General features: G+C 46.5%; 1 protein-coding gene across 6 annotated transcripts in view; it reads left to right on the top strand.

The window, feature by feature from the left end:
- The window catches only part of EI24 (EI24 autophagy associated transmembrane protein), a 36,788-nt gene that overhangs the window by 7,654 nt on the left and 15,667 nt on the right, over positions 1–13,467 (top strand). For 4 of the 6 annotated variants that reach the window (XR_004372275.2, XM_032769996.2, XM_032769997.2 and 1 more), the window contains exon 2: positions 11,171–11,318. Coding sequence is in view for 5 of the 6 variants with exons in the window: in XM_032769996.2 (XP_032625887.1) it covers positions 11,277–11,318 (42 nt within the window). In the remaining variant the exon portion in view is untranslated. Of the gene's footprint in view, positions 1–2,196; positions 2,498–8,710; positions 8,822–11,170; positions 11,319–13,467 lie in introns of those variants that run through there. The other 2 variants (XM_075073586.1, XM_075073585.1) reach the window with 2 other exon arrangements.

The following is a 13,467-nucleotide window of genomic DNA, read 5'->3' as shown; positions in this document are numbered from 1 at the left end:
GCCCCGGGCACCGCTCCCTGCCCCATCCCGTCCTCCGCTGGGTGCTCCAGCCCGGGCACCCCGGGCAGCCTGTCCTGCTCCTGCCCCGGGCACCACTCCCTGCCCCATCCTGTCCTCCGCTGGGTGCTCCAGCCCGGGCAGCCCGTCCTGCTCCTGCCCCGGGCTCCCTGCCCCGGGCACCGCTCCCTGCCCCGGGCCGCTCTCCGCTGGGTGCTCCAGCCCGGGCATCCCGGGCAGCCTGTGCTGCTCCTGCCCCGGGCTCCCTGCCCCCCTGGGCACCGCTCCCTGCCCCGGGCCGCTCTCCGCTGGGTGCTCCATCCCGGATACCCCGGGCAGCCTGTCCTGCTCCGGCTCCTGCCCCCCGGGCACCGCTCCCTGCCCGCCGCCTGCCCCGGACACCGCGCTGTACCCTGTCCTGCCCTCCGCTGGGTGCTCCATCCCGGACACCCCGGGCAGCCTGTCCTGCTCTTGCCCCCCGGGCACCACTCTCTGCCCCATCCCGCCCTCCGCTGGGTGCTCCATCCCAGACACCCCGGGCAGCTTGTTCTGCTCCCTGCCCCAGGCTCTCTGCCTCCTGGGCACCGCTCCCTCCACCCCGTCCCGCCACCCTCTCTGTGCCCCCCATGCCTTGCTCCCTGCCCGGGCTCCTGCCCTGCTCCCTGCCCTGTGCTGCTCTCCGCTTGGTGCTCCATCCTAGACACCGCCGGGCACCCCATCCCGCTGCCTGCTCTCTGCCCCCCGGACACCTCATCTTGCAGCTTGTTCCCTGCCCCCCGGGCACTGTGCTCTGCCCCATGTCCAGCCGCCCGCTCCCTGTCCCAGGCACCCTGTCCTGCTCCCTGCCCGCCCCCATGCACCACTCCCTGCCCCCCGGGCACTGCGCGCCGCCCCTCGTCCTGCTCCCTGCTCCCTGCCCCGGCACTGCGCTCTGCCCCCCGTCCTGCCGCCTGCTCCCTGCCCGCCCCTGGCACTGCTCCCTGCTCCGTCCTGCCCTCCACTGGGTGCTCTATCCCAAACACCCCCGGACACCCCATCCCGCCACTTGCTCTCTGCCCCGGGCACCCTGCCTTGTTCCTTGCCCCCCTGTGCACCGCTCCGTGCCCCGTCCTGTCCTCCGCTGGGTGCTCCATCCCAGACACCCCCGGTCACCCCATCCTTGGCACCATGCTCTGCCCCTCGCTCCCTACCCCATCCCGCTCCCCACTTCCTGCCCTGGGCACCTCACTTTGCTCCCCGCTCCCTGCCCCATCCTGCCCTCCGCTGGGTGCTCTATCCCAGACACCCCTGGGCACTTCATTCTGCTACGCGCTCCCTGCCCCAGGCACTGTGTTCTGTCCCCCACACACTGCCCCGTCCTGCCTCCTCTGAGTGCTCTATCCCAGATACCTCCTGGCACCCTGTCCCGCTCCCTGCTTCATCCAACTGCCTGCTCCCTGCCCCAAGCACCACATTCTGTCCCCCACTCGCTGCCCCATCCTGCCTCCACTGGGTGCTCTATCCCAGACACCTCCTGGTACTCTGTCCCGCTCCCTGCTTCATCCAACTGCCTGCTCCCTGCCCCAAGCACCACATTCTGTCCCCCACTTGCTGCCCGTCCTGCCTCCACTGGGTGCTCTATCCCAGACACCTCCTGGCACTCTGTCCCGCTCCCTGCTTCATCCAACTGCCTGCTCCCTGCCCCGAGCAACTCATTCTGTCCTCCACTCCCTGCCCTGTCCTGCCTCCACTGGATGCTCTATCCCAGACACCTCCTGGCACTCTGTCCCGCTCCCTGCTTCATCCAACTGCCTGCTCCCTGCCCCAAGCACCACATTCTGTCCCCCACTCGCTGCCCCATCCTGCCTCCACTGGGTGCTCTATCCCAGACACCTCCTGGTACTCTGTCCCGCTCCCTGCTTCATCCAACTGCCTGCTCCCTGCCCCGAGCAACCCATTCTGTCCTCCACTCCCTGCCCTGTCCTGCCTCCACTGGATGCTCTATCCCAGACACCTCCTGGCACTCTGTCCCGCTCCCTGCTTCATCCAACTGCCTGCTCCCTGCCCCAAGCACCACATTCTGTCCCCCACTTGCTGCCCGTCCTGCCTCCACTGGGTGCTCTATCCCAGACACCTCCTGGCACTCTGTCCCGCCCCCTGCCCGGGCACCGTGTTCTGCCTCCGGCACCATCCCACTGCCTGCTCCCTGCCCCGGGCACCATGTCCCACTGCCTGTTCCTTGGCCACCATGCATTGCGCTCTACTCTCCGCTCCCTGCCCTGGGCACCATGCTCTTCCCCCTGTTCTGCCCTGGGTGTCTTATCCTAGACACCCCTTGCTCCAGCCTTCCTTGCCCCGGTTTCTGTGGGTGACATCTATTCCCTGCCCCAGGCACTCCCCCCACTTGCCTGCATGCCCCGGCCCAGAAGCTTTGCCCCTCAGGTGCCTCATCTCCTCTGTCTTCACCCCAGGCAACTCCATAGGGCTCCCTCCCCAGCGTCTTCTCTCTGGGTTGCCTGGAGTGATACCAGACTCCTTGCTCTTCCTCTTCCGACCTGCCTCGTCTCCCTCTGTTGGGTGCTACCCCTGATTCTGTGGGGAGAGGGGCCCATAGCCACCGAGTGAGTCCTTTCTCCACAGGAGAGAAGGGTGGGGAAGAATCGCCCATCATGGAGTGAGGGGTGTTGTCTACCTGGATGTACAGGGGAAGGGGCGGCAGGTTTATAGGGACACACTGAATTGGGGGGGTGTGATGCGTCTGCTTTATAGGGATGTGCTGAATTGGAGGCTGAATCCAGTGGGTGCAGCTGCTTTGTAGGGGGTCAAGTAGGTTGGGGTAGCCCTTTCTAAGAACATTTGTTAGGGAGCTGACTTGGCTTAATAATAGCGACAGGAACTGGAAAAATGCCACTTGCTGAGGAAGTGTTCAGCCAGTGCCAGCAGGTGAAGAGAAGAGCTGTACTCTTTCAGCACAGCCATCATCCCTTTTATTCCTGGACTTTTATTCAGCCCAGGATTTTTTCCACTTAAATTCTTTTAGACTTTATTCATGGACTTCTCTCTTAACTGGGATGATACTGTCTATTGACCCATCTCAGCTGAGGGGCTTCTGCTATCTATTGGCTTAATTGCCAAAAAAACAGTTTCATTTGTAACCATAAATGTGACTCATGTCCTTATCTGACACAGATCCATTAGTACCCTGGTTTTCTACCTCTGGTGCGGGAACCCCTGGGGGTCCACAGACTGTACCATAGAACAGTGGTTTTCTCCGTGTGGTGCATAGACTCCTGGGGGTCTGGAGACTGTCCGCAAATGAAAAAAGGTTAGAAATCGCCGCGTTAGTATAATCACTGACTTCACTGCGGCCATGCCTGTGCGACAGCAATATCACTTCAGTGCCGTAGCTATGCCACTGTAACTCCATAGTGTAGACACGGACTACAGAAATGGAAGTAGTTTTTTCATTGCTGCAGGAATTCCACCTCCCGAGCTTGCAGGAACTGGTTCAATGAAGCATTCTTCCATCAGCCACATCTACACTTAAAACCTAGGTTGGCGTGGCTACATCACTCAAAGGTGTGGATTTTTCACACCCCCTGAGTGATGTAATTATGTTGACCTACATTTTAAATGAGCAACAGTGAGTCCTGTGGCACCTTAAAGGCTAACAGATGTATTGGTGCATAAGCTTTCGTGGGTGAATACCCACTTCGTCATACGCATCATTTTAAATGTAGACCAGGCTGAGTGAAATACGAATGTGCAGAATGGGGCTCTGCATAATCTCAGGAGTGCACCCATGTGGATCTGACTGCACAACTGGGGCCCAAATTTGGGGTGACAGCTTAAAAATATGGGCTAAAGCTCTGCATTCTAAAGAAACCACAATAATGAAGTATAATTTGCAGGGTGGATTTGATTGAAATCATGATTTAGTCAGGAAGACTCAATTTAATTATGGATTTCTACATAAAAGTGCATTCTTGTTGGTTGTTATAACCTTAATACACATTTTTCACAACTCAGAGATAGATGTAGGTTTCATTTTTAGAAGGTACACACTATACGTTTTTAAACAGGGATTTATTTTGAAAATTTTTCAGATTAGTTTCACAGGTAGATCAGAAAATGAATGCTTATTTCATTTACCAAAGTTAATTGAAGCAGATATTTATGAAGTCATTGGGAGGTGAACTATCTCTAGTTCAACAGGTTAATCATTAATATTTGCAGGATTTTCTTGCCATGCTGTATTAAGAGGAGAACATCACCAGACAGCCAGTTAAATTGGTTTATTTAACTAAAACAACAACGTTATGTATTCTGGATTTTTTTCTTCAACAGCAAACATATAATATTTTAATAAAACAAGCATATGAATTTTTGAATTTAGTTAAACATTCAAATTTTTTAAAATCAGGTTTGTTTTTGTTAAAATTGTTTTTAACTAAAATAGTTAAATGAAATTTTTAAAAAATAAATTAAATCGACTGTCAGCCAGATCAACATGAGAAACTTAACATACTGGCTTCTGCAGCTAACTCAGTCGTCTTCACCTTCATTTTCCTGTTTGTTCATAATCTGGAAAAGAAAAACAAGCTTTCCTGCTTTTTCAGGATCCCAAACGATTTCTCAGTTTGGAATGAATTAGTCCAAAGGAAAATATTCTTTTTATACCAGCAGAAGAAGCTACTGCTTTTGAAAGTGAGATTATCACTTCAGCAGTCTCTGAATCCAAGTGCTTAAGTGACTTCCACCAGTTCACTGGTGTGACTTGCTTTAAAACATCATCAGCAAACATCTTGAATGTTTTTATTCCCAAACTGGGTCTCTCTTATGGCCTGATGCCATTATAGGTTTTCCCTTCTAGTGAGAGAATGGAATGGTAGATTTCAAATCAATGAAGGCTACACTCAGAAAGACCTCAAGACTTCTGGAATATACTGCTCAAACAGTTTCACTTTTGTTTCTGCTGCCTGTCCCTCCCTTCTCAGATTTATCTCCAGACTTCCTCTTGTCCAGATCTATTCTGCCCCAACAATCTTCTTCTATTCATTGAACTTTTTGAAACTTTGCACTTTGAGAGAGGTAAGAGATTGACTCTGTGTACACAAATTTGCAGAGGGACAGTAGGGTTGAGGTCTGTTATTTCTCACCTCTACATATTTATTTATTTATGTATTTATTTTAAAAACATTTTTGCTGTTTACAAGCATGTTATCTCTGGAGACACAAATCCACAGTTTGAGATCTGCAAAACTAAGCATCTCTGGTGGTATCTTCTAGACTGAGCACTGAGTCCCATTGGGTAGATTAGAAAGATTAACTTAAATAATCTGTACTGAAGCCCCTGGAACCCCATAAAATTTGGTCCCTAATCCATGAACTATTGGAACTCATTTACAAAACTTTTCTTAAACATTACATGACTATATTGTCTCATACTATAGAATTGGAATTCATAATCCCTATTTGATGATGACAAATTTGAGCTATAATTTAAACTATTAAAACTATTTTAAGGTAGGTTTTTTCCTCAAAAAGCATTTTATCAAAAAATTTGATTTAAATTAAAAAAAATCTGTTTTGTATTTATTTTTTAAATCATTGATTTTTATCCACTCTGATATTAATTAATTTAAAAGCGCGCTGTGATGGAGTTGATTAGCCTCCTACTAGGGAATAGGGATACAGGAACAACTCTGGACCTAAGCAGCCCTTCCCGGTGGGCCTGCTGGGCATGCTCCAGTCTGAGGAGGGGTTTAAAAAGAGACACTGCAGTGCAGTGGGGCAGGGAGCAGAGGGAGATGGACCTGTGCTCACAACTGTGGAGGGACTACACAAGGAGGATTCATCAACAGGAGGAGGCTGCTGCACAGGCAGCCCACAAAGTCCTGTGGCTCCCATTGCACAGTATAACCGAAAGCCTTGAAGTGCCTTGAGGAGGGACAAAGTGATAGGAGACCCAGAGAAGTGTGTTAGCCAGATTGCAGGTAGCGAACAGCATCCTTAAGTACTCAAAAGGGCCCTGAGTCGGAAGTGGTGGAAAGCCTAGCCCCAGGTTCCCTCTCTCCTTCTGGCTGCTGCTTGAGACTGTAACCCCTAGGCCACTGCGAGACATGCTCTAGTTGGTGAGCGATGGGGGCTTGTCCAACCACTGGCACCTTTAAAAAAAAAAAAAAAAAAAAAATTACAAGTCTTCCTGAACACTTTTTACACAGAAGGTTGCGATAATTGAAAGAGATCAGAGAAAACACTTTTTCTCTACCTTTGTCAGTTTGATGATTGTATACATTGTAAACTCTTCTGTCTCCTCTGTTTGTATGAATCTTTCCTACAGCAATATGGGAAGGGGAGAGTTTTAAAAATAGGAAAATGTAACTTCAAAACCACAGAAATTGTCAGGGTCAGCCCTGGGACCAAAAACTACTTATAATTTTTAAAAGATTGATTTCAAGTTGACTGTGTCCATTTGAGAGTTAACTTGGGGCTCATGAAATTGAGGGACTAATAACCTGGGTTAGAGAGAGTCACAAGCCAGGCTGGTTCTGTGCAGGATTACCTTGTATAGTTCTGCCTCTGAACGTCTCTCCCAGCCTGTGGCACCCTCTGCTATGCCAGACCTGGACTCTTTTGAACTGTGTTCTCGTTCTTGTGATGAGGACAAATGTGTTGAAGCATTAATGGCTTATATTCAGTGTTTTAATTATATGACAACAAAGATAATAAAGTGACAAATGTTATAACACAGACCACTCAGGAATGAACTAGTCCTTCTGCTCCGTCTCTAGTGAAAGAGTGAGGTTAGCAGCTTGTTTTTCTCTTAACTGGGAGATGGAGTGATTCAGTGGATTTTGCGGTTAGTACAGTCTGTAGTCTTTAGGTGGTGATCCACATGCTGGACGATGCTTTTTTGACGCTTTCAGAGAAGCTGATGGCTCAGAATTTGACGGCGAGCGTGCTTGGAGTAATTAGTGCTAAGAGCACAGCAGTTGTGAGACCCTACAGTAATAATAGGTATCCTTTTATGTTGTGCTTTTCATCTGTAGATTTCAAAATTGTTTACAAAGGAGGTTATTATCGTCCCCATGGTACACGTGAGGCAGAGAGGATGAAGATTACACAGCTGGATAGTGACAGAGTTGGGAATGGAACCCAGGTCCTTTGACTCCCAATCTAGGCAGTCCACTGGGGCCACACATCCTTTATGATAAACTAGTGATAGCATAGGACTTGCAGGGAGACTATTTTTAGTATAGACTATAGTATAAATGTTTCTGATTTGAGCTTTTAGGGGATTTTCATAAACCATTTTCTGTGGACACATGCACATAGACACTAGAGTTATCTATCTGCTGATCACCATCCTGAGCCTACGGCTGGAGGCAGAAGGCTCATCTCAACATCACAACATTAGTGATTCTTTCACCATGGAAGGCCAGTGTAGGACTGTAAACAATATGAGTTTCTGTTTGGCACGGATCAGAAATCCAGTGTGTTTCCTTTTTAAAAATGGAGTGGGGAGAATCTCATAGAAGAAGATTTCACTGGATACATTTAGGGAATAAAACGTGTTTGCCATACTTTCCCTTTAACTTGTGTGTGTATGTATACTACTGGAGGAGGAAATGAGCGGAGCTCTTCTCACATTGTGAAAAATGTTTGACTCCCAAGTCACTTGGTAATTTCGGCTCTTATGTGTTTCACGACTGTTCTTTCATCCTGCATGCTCATTCTGAGATCTCTTGTTTTTCTACTGGGCTATTTCACAAATGAAGGATTATTTTCAGATCTCTATGTCCAGTTAAATGTTTAATACTAGCAGACATCATCATCTTCACTTAGGTTATGGTCGACCTCTCTTAGACCCCACTCAATCTTATCGCCCATCTGTTTTGCCACCTTCTGTGCTCTTACAACAAATACCATTCCCAGATTAGTTTTGGCCGCTGAGTTTTGGTGCTTAGAGATAAGGACACACCCAAAGGATCTTGCTTTGATCAACACAATGTCTGATTTGAATGTGGTAGATATAAAACTGCAAAATAGAATGTGTGTGAAGGTCAGGGTTTAGATCATTGACTGACGTCAGTGTCTGCTGAAGGCTGTTGCTTATTGATACAGATCCTGAAACTGGGTATTTATAACTTTTCAGTTATTGTAGAAATTAAATGATTCACTTCTATGGCTGTACATTTGTGTGCTCCTGCCGGAAGAAGAACTTGATGCTGGAATAGGCTGACAAATAGCTGTTTAGTTGCCAACAGTGCTCTTTAAAACACAGCTGTACCAAGGAATTTACAGTCTGTCTCAAAGAGAGTTTTTGGAGAATAATTGTAGTACTCAAATTTGTCCACAGATTCAGAATATCTGCATATTTAGAGTTAAAATGTTCAGCAGTTAAATAGTTAACAATGTTGACATTTAACTTACCACTATTAGACTTCAGATCTGCTATTTTAGACTGTCTGCAGACACTGTGTTGGTTGGGTATTTGAAGTGTTTTGTTCCTAACCAGAAGGGTTTTTTTCCCCTAGCCAGAAAAACCTTAAAAGCTTAAATTCTAGAGAAACTGATGAAGCCAGGATGGCATAGCAGCCAGTACTAGCACCTATGCAACTCCTTAACACTAGGAAGTTGTCACTCAGGATTTTTTTTGGTCAAAATACCATAGAACCATACCAATTCGTCTTGAAAATCAATAAATCTGCTTTTTTTAAAAGAAGCAAAAAATAAAAACTTCATAACACATCTCAGCTAAAATATAACACTGAAGACTATAATGTGGTGACCTTTTGTATTACGAAGTTCCAGAATACACTAAAGAATATTCAAAGTCAGGGTAAGTCTTACTAGTGCAAACTCCTCTTTACTTTGGTGCAGCACACCTGTGTTGGGTTTTGTTATGGTGTAGCTGTATCAATGTACACCAGTGACAGTGCACAAATCCCTAATGTAGTCAGAGCCCTAAATCACTTTGTCTGTCTCTTCTGGCCTGCCCTTTACCTCCTGCAGTACGGATTTCTTTGCTGTAGACTATACTAGGTCTTCCTGTGTAAAGAGTCCTTAGCCCCGGAGCAAAGAGAAGCTTGTGTTTCCAAAACATTTGCAAAACAAGTTGGGAACCTAATTTGAACTCTGCTTGTCAAATGCAGCCCCTGTCCTGACCTGGGTTTTGTCCCGCTGTTTCACTGTTCACCTCAGCCTGAATACTTTCTCACTTGCCATTGCATTTAGTTTCTTGTTTCGGGGCTTGTAATCTTCATATAACTTTCCTTTTTGCTACTATGCATATAGGAAATCTAAGGGGTATGAATGTACTGAGGCCCACAGTCATTCTTCTCTGTTGTGCGAGTGGTTTCAGTCAACAGTTTTGTTGTTCAGGTGGACCATACCTAGGGCTCCAGATTTGATATGGCATTTTTTATTCAGAATCATGGAGCAGTCACAGTCAATTTAGTAAAAGTCATAGCTTTTGTGATTCTTTTTTTTAAAGTAGTACAAATGAAATTCAGCTGTACCTCATTAAGATGATAGACCAGCATGGTTCTACACTGCTGCCACTGCCAGCTCCTCCTTGCCCCATCGAGGGGGCACCAACCACCTTCAGCATTACCCTCCACCCCGGCACCACAATCCTAATCCCATTCCACTGAGGAGGGGAGGTCATTGGTGTGGGGGCTCTCCCTGAGTGGTGGCTTCTGTCCCACAGGCCTGGGCCTGTGGGTTGAGAGCAAGCCTATCCTGTGGTCACTGTGGTCACGGGCAGCAGTGGCTCCTGCATCCCAGGCATTGTGACTTGGCACATCGGCTCACAGCTCTGCTCAGGTTTGGCTTGGCCACCCTGAGGCAGTGAGCTAAATTTGAGTGAATGGCCACTCACTGTCCAGCAACCACACACTGCACCACAGTAACTCTTAACTCAGGAACCAATCCATGCAACAAACCTCGATGCCAACTCTGCCCACATATTTACACCAGCGACACCATCAAAGGACCTAACCAGATCAGCCACAACATCACGGTTCATTCACCTGCACGTCCACCAATGTTATATATGCCATCGTGTGCCAGCAGTGCCCCTCTGCTGTGTACATTGGCCAAACTGGACAATCTCTGTGAAAAAGGATGAATGGAAACAAGTCAGATGTTAAGAATGGCAATATACAAAAACCTGTAGGGGAACACTTCAACCTCCCTGTACACACAATAGCAGATTTAAAGGTAGCCATCCTGCAGCAAAAAAACTTCAGGACCAGACTCCAAAGAGAAACTGCTGAGCTTCAGTTCATCTGAAAATTTGGCACCATCAGCTCAGAATTAAACCAAGACTGTGAATGGCTTGCCAACTACAAAAGCAGTTTCTCCTCCCTTGGTGTTCACACCTCAACTGCTAGAAGAGGGCCTCATCCTCCCTGATTGAACTAACCTCGTTATCTCTAGACTGATTCTTGCCTGCATATTTATACCTGCCTCAGTAAATTTCCACTACATGCGTCTGATGAAGTGGGTATTCACCCACGAAAGCTCATGCTCCAATACGTCTGTTAGTCTGTAAGGTGCCACAGGACTCTCTGTCGCTTTTTACAGATCCAGACTAACACGGCTGCCCTCTGATTCTTAGCTTTTTAGAAGTAATCTGTTGAGTAAGTAGAGCCCAGTCCCATGGAGAGCTTTGTATATCAGGACAGATGTCTTGAATTGGAGAGTTGTTTGATGGGATCCATTGCAAAGAGCAGAATACTGCGGTGATGTGCTCATGGTGACTTGTGTTGTAAGCAGATAGGCAGCTGCATTTTGTACTAGCTGGCACTTTTTCAGGATATATGGCTTCATTCCTAGATGTGGGTTGCAACAATGAAGACTTGGAGTTAATGCAGAACTTTATTTCATTAGTTCAAAAGTCTGAATTTTACCACTTTCAAATCTTTAGAGGCCCTGTGCCCATCTTTTTTTGCGGGGTGGGGGAGGAGGTTATTGATGTGTTTTCCAATTTTCATGCCTTTTCTTCAGAAATGCTGCATGTTAATGTAGTTGTAAGTGTTTCTCACGTAGCCTGGACAAATACTGCCTTCTGTTTAAAATGGCTGAGATGTTATTAAACTTACAATTCCATTACAGACATCAATGCATAAACCAGGAATTCGTCGTTTACATTTACCATCATAATGTTTCCTTTTCTCTTTGCCAGGCTCCATCAGTTTCCCGTCTCTGCACCATGACAGAGGTTTGGGCTCTTCTCTTCCCTTCTCCCTGTAGTTGATAGTTTTGGAATCGGAGGTGATGCTGGAGTAGAGATGGCAAACAGTGTGAAAACCTTCCTTCATGATCTCGTCAGGGTGAGTCTCTCAATATGTCTTGAGCCCAGAATCTCTTTGGGATCTTTTTTTCCTCTTGCATATGTGGCATAGTGAGACTATAGACAAGATAGACCTACAGACCAATCAATATTATATGTCTTGAATATTCAGATTATGTCCTGTTCTTCAATGCTTGGCGAGCCTCCCTTTCCATCTATCCATTGGTGGACTAAGAATATAGCCCCTTCAGTATTAACCTCAAGTTTCACTCCTGGTTACCTTTTTAAAAAAAATACGAAGCAGAATAGTGGTTGTGTACCTAATTTATATGTGTGGGATCACACACACATACGAGGATTCTAATCTTCCTCCAGCTCCACTCAGTGACATTCCTTTGCTCTTGTGTGTGTGGAAATAAGAGGGAGTGACTCCCGTTCAGCATGATACCACTACAGATTCACATGGCTGAGCATGGTCTGGACAAATGTTGAGCCTCCACTGCACCTCCAAACATCTCTGTGTGCTGCAGAGTGCCCTGCAGAACTGAGCTTTAATCACTGGCTTTTCTGCTCAGACTGCTATCAAAGGAATCAGTTATGGATTTTTTGTGATGGGAATGCTTGACTGATCACAGCTGATCTATGGGCCATGTGTTGAAACACCATCCAGGTGAAAGGCTAACTCCCACCTATTTAAGAAAATGCTGCTTCCCCCACCCATTTTTAACAAAAGTTGGAAATCTCTTAAATGCTTTCTGGAGCCCTCTGTGGGTTTAACACAAGTTTGGGGTTTGGGCAACATGGAGCTGATGTTTCTTTGCAACCAGGACTTGGTTTTGTAACTAGAGGACTCCATCAAATAGTGTAAACACCAACTTTTGATTTACATTCGACCAGAAATGCCTTGCATATCCTAAATGTATATTGGCCTTATATTTTCTGCCTCCATGGATTTAAAAAGTGAATAATAGATAACTTGTGTAAACATGCATCATAAATTGTATTAATAACTCCCCACTCTTGCACCAGTTCTTGGGAGATTCTTGAAACGCTGTCTTGTGGATTTATACTTCTATTGATAGCACAGCATTGAGAAACTAACAACTATGCTTCAAATGGCTGCAACAATCTTGCTTATCAGCTTGTGTTACAAACAAGGCAGTAAAGAAACCCAGCTGGGTTAATTCCAGCTTCATATACAAATTGGCAGGAGAAAAAGCATTTTTTGCCAGATAGGAGACAACAGACACGGAAAGAAATGATTCTCTGGCTTCTGAGAGAGGGGCTATAAATAGTGGGACGTTAACAAGAAATTACACCTTTAAAAAAAAAATAAAAAATTACTTTCTACCGTCCCTTTTAGAGGTGACTGAAATGTTTATGATTTAGGTCACTGGGCCATTGAAAATAGTTGGTGTAATGTATTGAACTGAACCTTGGCTACAATTAACAGTATTGGCTTCCCCTCCTGACTTGAGTACTGTTGCTGGCTTTCATCCAAATTGTGGTCTGAGGGAATGATGGAAGCTGAGGGAACACAGGACAGGGGGCCAAACTGTCCCAACGAGAACAACCTCTCCCTTCATTGCTGCTCCTGACAGCCTCTCTATTCTCCTTTGAATTCTACCGCAGAAGCTCATGACTTTTGACCGTCCTTCCACCATTGATCTCGCCACAGGTGCTCTCTTTTGCCACTTCTGAGCCTGGCCAAGATGAAACCAAAAATAGGGCAGTAGAGAAACATAGCCTTTATTTTTAGCGTGTACCAAAATTGCTGTCTCAGGAGCATTTCCTCCACTTCCTTGTTTTGTTATCCCACTACTGTGACACGTTATCTTCATTAATTGTCTGTCTACACTTGACTGAGCTCCTTGTGGCTGGGCCCTTGTCTTTTAAAATGCTATGCACACCTGCAGTTTCATATACATCTGTTTTATATATAAGCCTCTCAGACCCACCTAAACTGTGAGATTTTCCTTGAAATGGAACCACTGCACAATGTAGTACCCCTGAAATGTAGGTCTTGTTTACAATTTTTTTCTGAAAGGCCAGTATGAATAGAAATGTTGACATAAAATAAATGCAAGGAAAACTGTTTTATAATTCATATCTTTGCCTGGAGAGTTTGTAACCTAAAGACAGAAGTTTAGGCCAGTGCATGCACCAGAAAGTGAAACTGCTATTTTTTA

The sequence above is a fragment of the Chelonoidis abingdonii genome, chromosome 18, assembly GCF_003597395.2.
Source record: "Chelonoidis abingdonii isolate Lonesome George chromosome 18, CheloAbing_2.0, whole genome shotgun sequence".
Lineage (NCBI taxonomy): Eukaryota > Metazoa > Chordata > Testudines > Testudinidae > Chelonoidis > Chelonoidis abingdonii.
The sequence above is the reverse complement of the archived record's forward strand: the minus strand, read 5'-3'. Positions and strand labels throughout refer to the sequence as shown.